Source organism: Ascaphus truei, chromosome 20 (genome assembly GCF_040206685.1).
Source record: "Ascaphus truei isolate aAscTru1 chromosome 20, aAscTru1.hap1, whole genome shotgun sequence".
NCBI lineage: Eukaryota > Metazoa > Chordata > Amphibia > Anura > Ascaphidae > Ascaphus > Ascaphus truei.
The window spans coordinates 19,158,736-19,176,055 of record NC_134502.1 but is presented as its reverse complement, the minus strand read 5'-3'; the positions used below and the strand labels follow the sequence as shown (position 1 = coordinate 19,176,055).

The 17,320-nt window shown below is 41.1% G+C and overlaps 1 protein-coding gene across 2 annotated transcripts in view; it reads right to left on the bottom strand.

Moving 5' to 3' along the window:
* Positions 1 to 17,320, bottom strand: part of LOC142470726 (LIM homeobox transcription factor 1-alpha-like) — a 59,977-nt gene that overhangs the window by 12,816 nt on the left and 29,841 nt on the right. For both annotated transcript variants that reach the window (XM_075577405.1, XM_075577404.1), the window contains one exon: positions 469 to 701. In XM_075577405.1, the coding sequence (XP_075433520.1) occupies positions 469 to 701 (233 nt within the window). The remainder of the gene's footprint in view (positions 1 to 468; positions 702 to 17,320) is intronic.

Here is a 17,320-nt window from a genome sequence, read left to right as displayed (position 1 = left end):
CCTGCGTCACAGACAGATATAATTGAGCAAAATGGCCAAATTCACCTTCTTTATGGAAAATGTAAGTTGTTTATTGACCGTTGTGCAGTAATGTGACCTCACTCTCATTACAGCTTCAGTTCCTCCCCGAACAAGAACCAAACAATACTAGGAACCACCCGCACCCTCCCCCTAGCTTTATCGGCTCTCAAATAATGTCCGCGTGGTATAAGGGTAAAGAAGACACTTGTTTGACAAACACTCCCCTTTAAGACACCCTTAAGCAATGCAATTAGAAATGATTTTCCGGATGAACCAGAAAAAAAATTGTTTTTAGCACCGTTACATTTGTTTAAGGAAGCCAAATAGGTTGTTAAATTCTTTACACATTTTTTGCCGTCTACATGGGATTTAAAAAATATATCCTTTACATATATCACGTGCCCCTCGGCACCTAACCCCGAGGCACACCGCACAAGAACAACCGACCTGATCCAGCGGGCGTCAGGCTGAGCGTGCTGAGCATCTCCCTCTCCCTCTCGTAGTCGCTGCGACACAGCAGCTGCCCCTCCTTCAGGACGAACTCGTCGCCTCTCTCCAGCCTCCGCTCGCACTCGCAGCAGGAGAAGCAGCCCACGTGGTACACGTGGCTGAGAACGCGCATGATCAGCTCGGACGGCATCACCGTCTTCATGCAGCTGTTACATTGAGTTGCGAAAAGCCTGCCGGGGAGAAAAAGGGGGGAGGATACTGCATTATTCATTATCCGCTTGGGGTTCAAAGTTGCATTTGTCCCAATGTGGCCTATTTTTAAAAGGATGATACCCTTTGAGTGCCACTGCTCCTCTGTGATCGCCTTTCGAACAGCTGCATTTAATATGAACCCCTTCAGTGTACATCTACGTCGCCCCAAAGGCGGACAGCCTTTGGCACAGCCAAAGGGTGTGAGCCGTTTGCTGATGTTTGGTGATGTTAAAGCTTCTCTATTTCAATCTGAAACTCACCAGCCTCTTTATCCCTTGTACCCAATTTTCCAACTCTATCTGTCCATGAAATGTCTGTGAATTGACTATATAACCTCTGTTCATTTAATGTAACCATGTATTGTTATAACTCTGTGCCCAGGACATACTTGAAAACGAGAGGTAACTCTCAATGTATTACTTTCCTAGTAAAACATTTTTATAAATAAATAAAAAGTTCTCCGAAGATGGAACAGAAGGAGAGGAGTCATCCGTCCACCATCCCTTCCGATTGCATCCTGGGCACCAAAGGAGCACCAGACATGAGATCACCCCTAAGAGAACGAACTACAGGGTCCCAGAAGCCATGACTTAGTAGCTATATCGCGAGGGCACCAAAAGGGCTAAGCAGATTTACCAACCCCTGTTTTTATTTTTCTTTCCTAGCTGTTTTTTAGTTCATTTTAATGATGATTTTTCAATAGGCCCAAAAGCCTGCAGTAGAGTGTCCACATTAGCAATGCAGACTTCCAAGTAGAGACGGGCAAAACATTTTGGCGGATTTGGATCCGCTCCGGGTAAGCCGGTTCTTTTAGATTCGTGGATTTCCGTGGATCAGTCTCAAAAAGGCCAATCCGCCGTTTCCAAATTTTTTTCTCCCCATCACTGACAATCCACATGGCGGATTAATAATACGTGGTGGAATTGTTAAAAATACAGATGCACTCAGATTAAATCCGAGGAGAGAGAGGATAGAGAGAGAGAAGAGAGAGAGAGCAGATGTTTAACAATCTGAGTGCAGATTTTGGATTCCGTATGAAATCTGAACGCGGATTCTTAAAAATCCACCTGGATTGTATCCAATGGCGGACTTTTTAGTACCCAATCCACAGACATATTTCGGTAAAGGGGAGCGGATTGGGTCTAAAAAAAAAACTGGTCTGCCCGGAGTCCTCCAAGAGTTTTTTACTCTTAACAGAAAAATGGTTTTATCGTCTTTTTAGGGTGAACGGATTTTCCAAACTTGGAACCTGGGCAACATTAAAAAAATGATTTACAAAAAAAAGGCCATCGCTTAAAAATAAATACAGTATTATAATGGCATTTGTCTAATAGCTTTTTACGTTTATGCTTAATTACTGTATCGATTTCAGTTCCCTAACATAACACAGACTCTTGAGTGCAGCGAAATGACGGTTTGGTTTGTGTTAATAAATAATTTCATTAGAGTTTACCAATATATATGTATCTGTACCGCATTAGCCGAGCTTAATAATCAAAAAATAAATAGATGATACCGTTCTGTGGTTAACGAAATGCTTTTATTTGTGCGAGCTTTCCAGATACACTGATCTCTTCTTCCGGCGATGTTACAATGGATAAAGCAAGAAAGGGTTTACTTAAAAACAGTGCATCTTGGAATGTATCTGTGACTGAAACCTATCCCTCTCCCCTGTGCAGTATGCGATTTATGACTTAAGGTGTTAAATGGTCCCTGAATGTTAGTGATATAAGAGTGTATGTGTGTGTGTGTATGTATGTATATAAATATAAATTTATAATGCGTCCGCAGTGTATACAGCGCTTTACAAAAGGTGTGTGTGGAGTGAGAGTGTATACCAATGGTATAGGTAGGTGTAGAAATGTAAGAGGGTGTTGCATTACTATTAGTGTGTGTAGGTACTATGTGGACCCTATTGGTATATAGGGATGGAATTACATAGTGTATTTGTATGTGTAAGAGACAGCTGTGTGCATTCATATAGTGCAGTATGTATAGACATGACCTTTAGCACTCATGGGAAGAGAGTTCTCTTGTGTCAGTAGTGACTCATGAAACTGCGGTCTCGGTTTAGGCCACCGCTAAGTGTCCCGAACAGTTGCATAAATTTGTATTCATGCAGCCGTCTCTCTTTCATGTTCTAAGATTACCTTTGAGTATGGCAACCTTCAGATCGTTCATCTTATGGCCAGAGAAATATTCGCTGACAGGACTGTCTCTTGTTCCACGTGTGATGCTGAGGCGATGCAGATTAATTCTCTTGTTTAGCCCCTGTCCCATCTCACCTACGTAGTAGCAGCCCCCTGGGCATTTCATGCACATGATGAGGTACACAACCTTCCTCTGATTTTGTACTCCAGATTCCTGTGTGGTATTTGTATTGTGCCCGCTGTGTGGAGCATTAAGCAGGTTTTGCATCTTGCGTCCTGGCATGGTCTTGTCCCGCATTCAGTTGTACTGTTGAATACTTTACTCCTCACCATCATTTTCTTGAGATTATGGGGTTGTCTGTATGATAATAAGGGTGTTCAGGGAAGACCTGTTGCAGTCTTGTATCTTCCTGGAGAATGGGTTGTAGCTCCCTGGCGATCTTGCGTAGGGCTTCTAGGTGTGGGTTATATGTGACCACCAAAGGTACCCTGTCACTTGTCTCTTTCTGTCTGTATTCAAGATCACTTCTTGGTATTCTGGTGGCTTTATGGATTTGCTGGTCTACAATTCTGTGGTTATATATCCACGGTTTATGAAATCAATGAAATGACCGGGAGAAGTATCGTGGGAAGTGTGCAGAAAGTGGATTGTCGTTTCCGGGCGACCGCATACGGAGGCAATACACGCCAGAAAGCCTGCTACCACCTACACTCCGGTCCAGCGTCGGAGAAGAGAGAGTCCTTTAAACAAACTGTTATATGTCCCGAATGACAGCGCGCTTGTAAGTTTTCATTCAGGGAGGTCTTTTTTTTTGCGTTTTGTTTCATGAAAAGTATTATATGCTGCGCAATTTGTCCCTTCTCTGTTTTCCACTGTCAAGATCTACATCGTTACCTGCTACTCCATTCGCCACACAATTTATGGGCTTTGATATACTCGCTGCTAGGTGAGTATATCTGTTTATATATTCATTCTACCTTCAACACTTCCAATAACAATACTGTTTTACGTTGGTGTTGTATGTTTTTTATTTTTCCACATACTGATGTCTACTTATTCTGGAACCAGAGTCATGTGTAGGATGTGAATGGACCCAGATAGCTTAACTCATGCCTTCCCTCTTCCAAAGCACAACAAGTCCTTTTTGTCTTTTTCTCTCTTTATTGCAGAAGTAGAGAAACAAAGGGTTCTTGTAGGTGTAGCAGAGAGTGCTTCTCCATGAGGAGTGCTCGTATCAAGGGGGTGGTAAAAACGGAAAGGCCTTGCCAGGGGTATTAGCATGGCAGGTACTAACTCTGTCCTGGGTGGGAAAGGAAGTGAGGAGCAAGTGTCACAGAAGAAAGGTGATAGGACTAAACTAACTGTTAGCAAGACAGGGGGGAGGGCAGAATAGCCCATTCTAACATAAGAGGACTGGGAGGTTGCTAAAACAACCCACAGACTGTGTGAATAGAGCAGGAATAGATACACTATGTCTATGACACAGACACTGCCAGTCTTCAGAGCAGATAGGCATGCAACTGAATAAGCTGACAGGCAGAAGCTGCAAGAGAAAATGGGGGGGGGAACAGAAGCAACAAACCTGTTCCAGGACACGACTGCTCCCTCATCCTTGTGTACCATATCTATTGAGGAACCCAGCTGTTTCTTTTGAAGGTTGAGTAGTTGACATAGTTTTTTTTTTTTACAATGATTGTTTTGGTGTTTAGGCACATCTTTTTTGTATTCACATTTTATTTATATTGTTGAGGTTCCACCACTTGGTGGGGCTATTGTATTAGATACATTTAGCGGTTTCCAGATTTCCTGTCTATTTTCTGTACCAATCCTAGTATTAGATAATACTTACTGCATTTATTAATATTATTATTATTATTATTATTATTGATATTATTATTAAACTCGTAATGTTATTTTTAATGAGTTTTAAAGCATCTGATTTCTATTGCAGGTTTCAGCCCACCTCTCCCAGCAGCACAAGATCTTTGCAACACTTTCCTGTTTGTGATCATTTGTTGCCAATGTTCCCAGAAGGTTGAGCTGCAAGCATTAACAATAGACAGTGACCTTAGTAATATTAGGATACATTGTAGCTGCTGAGTTACACTGACAGAAGTAGCCATTCTGTTAGGCACACAATCAGGATTCTGACAGATTTATAACAGGCACCAAACGATGGGCCAGCTTAGGTAAGAATGTACATAATATACATTGTCACACGCTTTACATACCAAAAGAAAAGAAGGGGGTGGGGTTTGTATTACTGCTTTGATGTAATTGATCTCATAAAAACATGTAGTGTCTATTTTTACGGTTACAAGAGTTGTAATTGAGGCCAATCAGGGAAAAGCTAAGAACCGGAACATTGGAACGATTTTGAGAAGATTATTGGGGTGTCGGGATGTTTAATGAAAACCCGGGACTGTCAAGGCTAACCTGGGACTTACGGTCACCCTACCTCTAATGTCAAGATGCACATAGGTCCACTGAGTCACTTAACGTGGCACCTAAGCTTTCCAAGCTGCCTTTTTTTTTTTTGCATGTTTCCCCCCTTTAATGTGCGCATCAATACAATCCACACAATGATAAGTAATTAGTGAAGTTGCCGATCGATCTGTTCTCCTGTGATCGATCGGTGAAGATTCGGCTCTGGGTTTTTTCTAAATGGCCGTAAGTGCAGCAGAAGAGGACCAAAGATGCCACTTTCTGTGGGGAAGATCATGTGACCAGGCAGTCACTAGATACGATTGGTGCACTGCTAGAGATAGGGCAGGGCTCAAAAAGGGGTGTGCCAGAGCCTGTTTCAGAAGAGGAAGGGGGTGTGACTTTGTAAATGGTTGCTATAGAAACAAAAAATGCTCTTTTTTACATTATAGTACATAAAAAAATGTCATTCAGAGTTCTTTTTAAAAATAAGAAAAGTATTTTCTCATAGCACAGAACTGATTTTTTTTTTCTTTTTAAAGCACATGTAGGATATTTCTTGGTCTGCAGCTTTAAGACTTAGGGCTGTTCTATAGATGACGCGCTTTCTGCGCCATGCGCGCTCGCAGCAGTTATAGTTGGCTGAGGTTAGTCAGCCTTCCTATAATAGGACCGCACGCACGGCAGGGAGCGTGGAGCCGGCCGACAGGGGGGAAGATGAGGAAAAGAAAGATTTTGCGCCGCTACCGCAGCTGAAATGTATGTATATGTGTATGTGTGTATGTGTGTGTATGTGTGTATGTGTGTGTATGTGTGTATGTGTGTGTGTGTGTGTGTATGTGTGTATGTGTGTGTATGTGTGTATGTGTGTGTATGTGTGTATGTGTGTGTATGTGTGTGTATGTGTGTGTGTATGTGTGTGTGTGTGTGTGTGTGTGTGTATGTGTGTGTGTGTGTGTGTGTGTGTGTGTATGTGTGTGTGTGTGTGTGTGTGTGTGTGTGTGTGTGTATGTGTGTATGTGTGTATGTGTGTGTGTGTGTGTATGTGTGTGTGTGTGTATGTGTGTGTGTGTGTATGTGTGTGTATGTGTGTGTGTGTGTGTGTGTGTGTGTGTGTGTGTGTGTATGTGTGTGTGTATGTGTGTGTGTGTGTGTGTGTGTGTGTGTGTGTGTGTGTGTGTGTGTGTGTGTGTGTGTGTGTGTGTGTGTGTGTGTGTGTGTGTGTGTGTGTGTGTGTGTGTGTGTGTGTGTGTGTGTGTGTACAATGTTAATAAATATTTTATTCTTACCACCGTATCTTTTTTTAATAATAATAAATAATAAATTACATACACACACACACACACACACACACACACAACCTGTCGCTCCCGGCAGCACAGACCACCATACACACAAAAAGTATGCGTCACGTGCACGCGCGTTTGCACAGGCACGTGGGCACGCACGGCCGCACACGCTACGTTACGGGCCTAACAGTGTGTATCTTTTAAGGATGATATGGTTACAAAATGTTAAGAGTGCGGGGTTAACTATAACAGACATTCATTATAATGACATGCAAACGAGCCGTTCTCATAACATTGCATATCCACTACAGTCCTTTAAAGCTGCAGTTCAAGCAATTTCCTAGGTGTTTTTTCTTTTTAATAAATCAGTTTTTTTTACTATGAGAAAATACTTGTAGCATTTAAAAAAAAAAAAACTATTTTGAAGACATTTTCAATGTATTCTAATGTAACAAGCATTTGTGTTCCTATAGCAACCATTTACAAAGTCCCATCCTCTTCCCCTTCTAAAACAGCATCACCTTTTTGAGCCCTGCCCTCTCTCTAGCAGTGAACCAATTGAATCTAACGCCTGCCTGGTCACATGATCTTCCCTCACAGAACTTTGGCTGTCGGTGCAGCAGAAGATTACCCAAGATGCATGTAGTGAATCCCCCAGCCGAATTTTCAGCGATCGATTACAGGAGAACGGATCGATCAGCAACTTAACTAATCACTTGTCCGGGTGTAGATAGTATTGATGCACATATTGAATGGAAAAAAAATTATAATACTTTTTTTTTTAAAACTGACTGCTTGAACTGCAGCTTTAAGGTTAATTCGGGGGCATAAAGTGTCAATCCAAGCAGGCAATATTTTTTTTTTTTTAGATTTTTTTTTAAACACGGGATTAAACCAGGGGATCTGAACCTCATTGATTTCAGCTCAGGGGGACCCCTACTTCAAGAGATCCTTACCTCCTGTAGGGGGCGCCGGTAGCCGTTCCGCTCGGCTCGCAGAGATCATGTAATGGGCGGAGTTTCAAAGCTCCCAGGCCAATAGGAAGCCGTGATGTCATCAGGCTCGGCTTCCTGTTGGGCCGCGTGGAGCTTTGAAGGGATTCCGCCGCCGCCCCCTTTGCACGTCTGTATCTCCGCGAAGCAGGGGGGGGGGATCCCCTGGAGATTAAATGAATGGGGTTTAAGCTCTGGAGACCCCCCCCCCGCCCTTACTTCTATCCAGAGATACTTACCTCAAAGAGGGTGGGGCGCCGGTATCTCTCTGCTTTGTAAAGCTCCCGCCTGACGTGGGCCGAACAAGAAGCCGCACCTGGTGACATCACAGCTTCCTATTGGCCCGCAAGGAGCGGGAAGTTTTGAAAAGCGACAGTGACGTGATTCCGGATAGTGGAGGAGACTACCGGCTCCCCTGATGGAGGGTCTGTATCTCGGGAAGCGGGGGGTCCCGGGAGCTGAAATTATTAGGGTTCAGCCCCGGAGACCGCCTGCTGGGTCAAAGGGTCAGTGACGGGATCGCCGGTGCCGGAGGGGTCCTGGCACTCTGGTTCTGAGGCTCTTCCGATAGTCAAAGGATTAAAGACAGTCTACACCCTAAAAACAACCCTTTTCTCTCTTTTTTTTTTTTTTAAAGCATTTTTAAGTTGTGAATATTTAAAAACAGTAGGACAGGAAGTTCACGTGTTGCCACTTTGACGATCTCATTTTTGGTACAGGAAGTTCCAAGTGCCACGGACCGATCAGTATAACCATTCTCTATCAATCCTCCCTTACTCCTGCGCGCGTTGCGCCATTTAATAGTTTTCCGTTTATTTGCTTTGTATAGCTAAACCTCTTACTCCATATAACCCCTCCCTATAACTCCTCCTATTGTCCCATATAACCCCTCCCTATAATTCCTCCTATTACCCCATATAACTCCTCCTATTGCCCCATATAACCCCTCCCTATAACTCCTCCTATTGCTCCATATAACATCTCCCTATAAATACTCATATTGCCCATATAACCACTCCCTATAACTCCTCCTATTACCCCATATAACATCTCCCTATAAATACTCCTATTGCCCATATAACCTCTCCCTATAACTCCTCCTATTACCCCATATAACATCTCCCTATAAATACTCCTATTGCCCATATAACCTCTCCCTATAACTCCTCCTATTACCCTATATAACTCCTCCTATTGCCCCATATAACTCCTCCTATTGCCCCATATAACTCCTACCTATTACTCCCTATAACTCCTCCTATTGCCCATATAACCCCTCTCTATAACTCCTCCCTGAGGTAAAAAAAAACATGTTCCTAACCATTAAGCACTATCAAAACACACAACGACAAAAATATTATTAATAACCATCCGAGACTATTTATTTATGTAATTATTTATAAAAATGCGTTACCAGGAAGTAATACATTGAGAGTAACCTCTCGTTTTCACGTATGTCCTGACATCCAAGACTATGAATAGTGTAAGAAAAATGTTAACCCCTTCCTCGTGTGCAAATCCAATCTGGGAATGGGATGATGATGATTTGCAGATCTCCCTGGATGCCAAAGGGTTAATGGACATTGTAAATCCTACAGGAAGCCGTTAATTATTAATTAACACAGGATTTAGTTGTACGCTGATCAAGCTTGTTTGTGTTCACAGTTACCAGCCTGTGAAAACATTTCGACCAGCCCGCTGAAACGTAACGGACTTAGCTGCATTCGTATCTACAGATGGGCGAATCTGCCCAAATCCGTTTCCCATATTTTCTCGCATCCCCACCTCCCCCAAAAAATCAGTTTCATCAAAAATCCACCATTGGATATGACGGGTGGACGGATATGTAGAATCCAATTGCTCCATATAACCCCTCCCTATAACTCCTCCTATTGCTCCATATAACCCCGCCCTATAACTCCTCCAATTACTATTACTCCCCATATAGTCTCTCCCTATAACTCCTCCTATTGCTCCATATAACCCCGCCCTATAACTCCTCCTATTACTCCCCATATAGTCTCTCCCTATAACTCCTCCTATTGCTCCATATAACCCCCCCTATAACTCCTCCAATTACTCCCCATATAACCGCTCCATATAACCCCGCCCTATAACTCCTCCTATTACTCCATATAACCGCTCCCTATAACGCCTCCTATTACTCCATATAACCCCTCCCTATAACGCCTCCTATTACTCCCCATATAACCTCTCCCTATAACTCCTCCTATTACTCCATATAACCGCTCCCTATAACGCCTCCTATTACTCCATATAACCCCTCCCTATAACGCCTCCTATTACTCCCCATATAACCTCTCCCTATAACTCCTCCTATTACTCCCCATAACTCTCCGACAGAAAAGGAGGTTAGCAAGGTTCCTTTCTTCCCAGTTGCCTCTCGCGCACCGCGCCTCCTCGGTGTAATTAGAAAGCGCAGGAGGCTGCCAGCTAATAAACTCCGTGTCAGCCTGCATTACGCCATAAGGCGCTTTGTATCGATGCTAACGTCAGGAGCTCCTGAATGGAAACCTTTTTTTTTTTTTAATATAGCTGGAATCCAGTTAAGGCGAGGTAATAATGTCTGGATTACCAGAGCCTGCAGATAATACATCTCAGCTGTGTAACCCTTTATCAACAGGAGAGAGAAATTAAATTATTGCAGGATTAAACAGGGATCTGACAGCAATATCCTGCTGACTCTGTATGTTTATGCATTATGTGCTGTCTGTCTAGCTATAATCAATTTTTTTATTCACTGTATATACATAGAGAGAGACAAGTTAAAGCTTGATTGTTATCTGTCTTTAAAAACTGCATATACTGCACAGAGGCAGAGAAGTTGAATGGTTATCTATCTATTTTTTTTTTTATTGAGAGAGAGATGCAGAGAGAGATGCAGATGCAGAGGGAGAGAGAGAAAGATGCAGAGGGAGAGAGATGCAGAGAGAGAGAGATGCTGAGAGAGACAGAGAGAGACAGAGAGATGCAGAGAGATGCAGAGAGAGAGAGAGAGAGATGCTGAGAGAGACAGAGATGTAGAGAGCGAGAGAGATGCTGAGAGAGACAGAGAGATGCAGAGAGATGCAGAGAGAGAGAGAGATGCTGAGAGAGACAGAGATGCAGAGAGCGAGAGAGATGCTGAGAGAGACAGAGAGATGCTGAGAGATGCTGAGAAATGTAGACAGAGAGATGCAGAGAGAGAGATGCTGAGAGAGACAGAGATGCAGAGAGAGAGATGCAGATAGAGACAGAGAGATGCAGAGAGAGACAGAAAGATGCAGAGAGAGATGCTGAGAGAGACAGAGAGATGCAGATAGAGAGAGAGAGATGCAGAGAGAGACAGAAAGATGCAGAGAGAGATAAAGATACACAGGCTTATGCAGAGAGGATAGAGAAAGGAAATAGCGCCATCTTTTGGCGAAAATACGCAGGCGAGAAGCTTGTCCTGGCGAGACCATGGCGGGCAATTCAAATTCGCCAGATGTATGGCGGGTAGCGTGATTTCGCCAATGCTGAAACACGCACGATTCCAGTAGCTCCGATGCGCATGTACGCGCCAATCAGAGCTACTAAATGGCGCGTTCAGGGGAAATTTTGCCCGCCAACAAAATCAAATACAGCGCGCCACTACATGGCGAGTTTCACGCCAAGTGAAACTCGCCTAAATAGCAATTTAAAGCACACCGCGCTAACGGAGTACTCTGCATAGGACCAAATTTATTGCCAATCCTGCGGCGAATTTCAGCCTTTCTGGAAGGTACCTCTCTGCATAAGCCCCACAGAGAGAGAGGGAGTTATATATCTTTTTTGTTCACTACATAGAGGGAGAAACGTTTAATGGGGATGGCGCAATCTTTCTTTGAATTCACTGCATATACATAGAGGGAGAAGTTAAACGTCGATGGTTATCGATCTATTTTAATTTTTTTGTATTCACTGCATAAACTGTACATATAGAGGGAGTGAAGTTAAATATTGGTTATCCGTCTATTTTTCAAGTCACTGCATATACGTACATAGAGAGAGAGACAAGTTAAAGTTTGATCAATCAAACTATTTGTCTATGACATGCAATGAAGTATTAGCCCCTAACCTCTTAGAGCTCGATTCACAAAAAAATCAATATCACTGCGTTAAAATTTGGTGTGAAAAAATAAAATAATGGAATTGTGGCGATTTGTAGAATTATCGTCGTATTTACCGAGAATTACATTTTCATAAAAAGGCTGTGATACACATTCATATTAGCAAACAGGAGAGGTAATTAATAAATGTACTAATTACTCATTCTAATTAATACATAATGAATGACTAACTCGTATGTAATTAACCATTAATTACACATTTCCTTTCTCTGCCGTTACAAATAAGGCTGGCATATCATCACGGTAAAAAGCCCTTTATCGCTGCTTTAATGCTTGCGATATGACGTTAGTAAACACAACGATAAATACCATTGATGTCCATAAATATAGATAAAGCCCATTTTTTATTTATTTTGCGATCTTGCGTGAATCTAGACCTTGAATTGCATAACTGTTCTGTATGGTATTATACTTCTCCCCTTGTGTGTGTTGTATGTTATTATATCGCTGTCCATGTAGTTATATTGTTCTGCATGTTATTATATTGCTCTGTATGTAATTATGTTGCTCTATGTGTTGTTATACTGCTCTGCATGTTATTATACTGCTCTGCATGTTATAACTGTATATCCCTCTATGTGTTATTATACTGCTCTGCATGTTATAACTGTATATCCCTCGGTGTGTTATTACACTGCTCTGCATGTTATTATATCCCTCGGTGTGTTAGTATACTGCTCTGCATATTATAACTGTATATACCTCTGCGTGTTATTATACTGCTCTGCATGTTATTATACTGCTCTGCATATTATAACTGTATATACCTCTGCGTGTTATTATACTGCTCTGCATGTTTTAACTGTATATACCTCTGCGTGTTATTATACTGCTCTGCTTGTTATTATATCCCTCGGTGTGTTATTATACTGCTCTGCATGTTATTATATCACTCTGTGTGTTATTATACTGCTCTGCATGTTATTATATCACTCTGTGTGTTATTATACTGCTCTGCATGTTATTATATCACTCTGTGTGTTATTATATCCCTCTGTGTGTTATTATACTGCTCTGCATATTATAACTGTATATACCTCTGCGTGTTATTATACTGCTCTGCATGTTATAACTGTATATCCCTCTGCGTGTTATTATACTGCTCTGCATGTTATAACTGTATATCCCTCTGTGTGTTATTACACTGCTCTGCATGTTATAACTGTATATCCCTCTATGTGTTATTATACTGCTCTGCATGTTATAACTGTATATCCCTCTATGTGTTATTATACTGCTCTGCATGTTATAACTGTATATCCCTCGGTGTGTTATTATACTGCTCTGCATATTATAACTGTATATCCCTCTATGTGTTATTATACTGCTCTGCATGTTATAACTGTATATCCCCCTGTGTGTTATTATATCCCTCTGTGTGTTATTATATCCCTCTGTGTGTTATTATACTGCTCTGCATGTTATTATATCCCTCAGTGTGTTATTATACTGCTCTGCATGTTATAACTGTATATCCCTCTGTGTGTTATTATACTGCTCTGCATGTTATAACTGTATATCCCTCTGTGTGTTATTATACTGCTCTGCATGTTATAACTGTATATCCCCCTGTGTGTTATTACACTGCTCTGCATATTATAACTGTATATCCCTGTGTGTTATTATACTGCTCTGCATGTTATTATACTGCTCTGCATATTATAACTGTATATACCTCTGCGTGTTATTATACTGCTCTGCATGTTATAACTGTATATCCCTCTGTGTGTTATTATACTGCTCTGCATGTTATAACTGTATATCCCTATGTGTGTTATTATACTGCTCTGCATGTTATAACTGTATATCCCTCTGTGTGTTATTATACTGCTCTGCATGTTATAACTGTATATCCCTCTGTGTGTTATTATACTGCTCTGCATTTTATTATACTGCTCTGCATGTTATAACTGTATATCCCTCTGTGTGTTATTATACTGCTCTGCATGTTATAACTGTATATCCCTCTGTGTGTTATTATACTGCTCTGCATGTTATAACTGTATATCCCTCTGTGTGTTATTATACTGCTCTGCATGTTATAACTGTATATCCCTCTGTGTGTTATTATACTGCTCTGCATGTTATAACTGTATATCCCTCTGCATGTTATTATATCCCTGTGCGTGTTATTACGTTGCTCTGCGTGTTATTACATCGCTCTGCATGTTATTATACTGCTCTGCATGTTATTATATCGCTCTGCATGTTATGTTGCTGCTCTCCATGGTACTATATCACCCTGCATGTTAATATATCGCTCTGCATGGCACTATATCACCCTGCATGTTAATATATCGCTCTGCATGTTAATATATCGCTCTGCATGTTATTATAGTTATTGTATGGCACGTTATTGTATACAAGTTATTGTATGGCTCTGCATGTTATTATATTGCTCTGCATATTATAATGCTCTGCATGTTATTATATTGCTCTGCATTTAATCATACGGCTGGGCAATTCATTACTGACCCTTTGATCGGCTAATGGGTGCAAATCAATGATCTAGGAATTATATTATTGTTGTTATTATTATGATTATTATAATTATTATATTGCTCTGCATGTTAATATATCGCTCTGCATGTTATTATATTGCTCTGCATTTAAACATATAGCTGGGTAATTCATTGCTGTCCCTTTGTTCAGTGAAGGGGTGCAAATTAATGATCTAGGAATGATATTATTATTATTATTATTATTATTATATTGCTCTGCATGTTAATATATTGCTCTGCATGTTATTACATGATTCTATGTGTTACTATACTGCTCTGCATGTCATATTACTCTGCAAGTTATTGTATGCCTACTTGTAATTATACTGACCTGCATGCTATATTGCTCTGCATGTTATTATGACTCAGCATGTCAATATACTGCTCTGCATGTTATTATGACTCAGCATGTCAATATACTGCTCTGCATGTTATTATACGGTTCTGCAAGTTGTTATATGACTCTGCATGTTATATTGCTCTGCATGTTTATTTTATTGCTCTGCATTTAATCACATGGCTCTGCAAGTTATTATATGGCTCTGCATGTTATTATATGGTTCTGCAAGTTGTTATATGGCTCTGCATGTTATTATATTGCTCCGCATGTCATTTTATTGCTCTGCATTTTAATCTCATACAGCATCGTACCGCTGGGCAAGGCATTACTGGCCCTTTGACCAGTGAAGGGGTTAAAATGAATGCTCTGGGAAGGAGAGGTGGTCCTAGAGGGAACGGCACTGCCTGTGAAGTGTGCCATCCCATATTGAGAGCCAGACCCTACACAGTCTGCCACTGAGTGTTTGAGTAAGTGACGTCGCCGCCGTTTTTTTTTTATGAGATCTGTGACTCTAAGGCATCAGGTAATCTGATCAGACATTTGATTACATCTCACAGGCTTGTCTCCTTTATTAAAATTTCCCAGAATCCTCTGCGCCCATCTTATTGCTTCTGGATGCTAATAAAAGTCTCTCCCTCTGGGGACTAGACGAGAGAAGCTCTCCAGCCAAAACATTTCCTCTTCACAAACACTCCAAGTATTAATACCCGGCAGTACTTTTCATACTGCAGTAATTAAGTCGTAACCGATAATAATACGGATGAGAAAATAATCGAACCACACAGTTAATTAAGTTGCTAATACCTCTTGGTACTGATCAATAATAATTCTAACAATGGTAATAACGTTGATATTATTTATTCCATCATGCGTAAACTGTGAATAAGAATATCAATCTTTTACTCATGCAACTGCTTTAAAATACATGTTATACGCACTTTAACAATTATTTGAAGTATTCGTACTACAGCAGGGCCCCGGTCATGCGGCGGGTTCCGTTCTAAGGACCCGCCGCAAAGCGAAAATCGCCGGATAAAGCGGCACTGGCGATTTTTGTTATGTGCGCATGCGTAGACCGGCAATGCGCCGTTTTACGCATGCGCAACATCGGCAAAAAAAAAACCATTCTGCGCATGCGCGACCCTGGACCGGCCCGTTCTGCGCATGCGCAGAAATGTCGGCCCCCTTCTCGGTACCGCCGTATCGGCAGATCCCCGAAAAGCGGGACGCCGAGAAGCGGGGTCTTGCTGTACATTAAATGCAATATATTTTTAGTCTTTGTTTTTACATACCATCCATGACATTATCATTTTGCTAATACAAGAGTCGTTTGGATATTTGATTTCCTGCCATTATGTAAATATTAAAGGTGGAATACTTGGATACTGGAATTTCTTTTTTTTAAAAGGGCACATTTTTTAAGTCGACGTGACGGCTTTTGTATATCACTGCCATAATAATGGTAATATACTACTATTTTTAAAACTGGTTTTAAGAAAGGGAATGGTAGAGATGCAATTATAGGGTTGAAACAAAAACACATTTTTTGGTCTACATCTTTATTTAAACTATCACTGCCATGTGAATACTGTGAATACACCATTTGTTTTTGGATTTGTTTTAATGATGTGAATATTATAAGTGGCATTTCTGGTACCGCATTTAAAAAATGAGAGAAAACACACTCCTGGCCTATATTTTTATACGTAGACACACAATCTCTGCCAGCTCTGAAGCCAACGTCCACCCCAATCATATATATTTGTGTCCAAAGGAGTGCTATTGGGTTTGTGACCAAATGTATACAACAAAAGACAAAAATCCACAATGCTGCCTCCAATATGACAAATTATATAGTTAAATACTTATCTATCGTCTCATAAGTAATGCTCACTTGGTTAAACTCTTTGGACAAAGCGTTATAAGCTTGCAAGCCACGTCACAGCACGAAAGCCACGTCCTAACACTACCTGTGAAAACTCTCATTTATAAATCATTACCGTCCCCAAAATATGGATATATACAATAATCTATCATTCGTTTTTGCACTTGTTTTAATAAGATAAATATTTTTTTTTTTTTAAAAGTGGATTTTTAATATTAACTCACTATATTTAGCCTGTTTACAATCTTTCCCTAAGCTCTTTCATGAAAAGACTGTGGATGTCTAACACATTTTCAGTTCCACTACCTCTCTCTTTTTAATTATGAAGACGTAGTTTACCACCAATGCATTACTAAACAGATAAGTGTGGCCCACAATAAAGTATCTGAGAAGAATGATTACACGGGACTCCAAGAAAATAAAAAACACATGTATTTATTTGTCCGAAGGCAAATCACGCTACACGTGATTGAATCTTTTTAGGTAAGACGAGTACATTAATAAGCTATTAAAACAAAATAAAAAAGTATATAAACATATGTATTTATATAAATATATGTATCTATGTATGTATGTAGATATATATATATACAGTATATATATACACACACACACATACACTGTGTGTATATACAGCTCAACCCTGTTATAGCGCGGTCCTCGGGGGCCACCCGATCCGACCGCGCTAGAACCGGGGTCGCGCTAATTTAAAAAAAAATGGCCGACGCGCGCCCGATCGGGAGGGAGGGAGTAAGGAGGGAAGGAAGAGGTGGCCGGAAGCCCTACACGTCCCCCAGCAGCAGCCCTCCGAGTCCAGCCGCAACCTGCTCCTTACCTCCCACCACCGGCATCCATCCCCCTCCA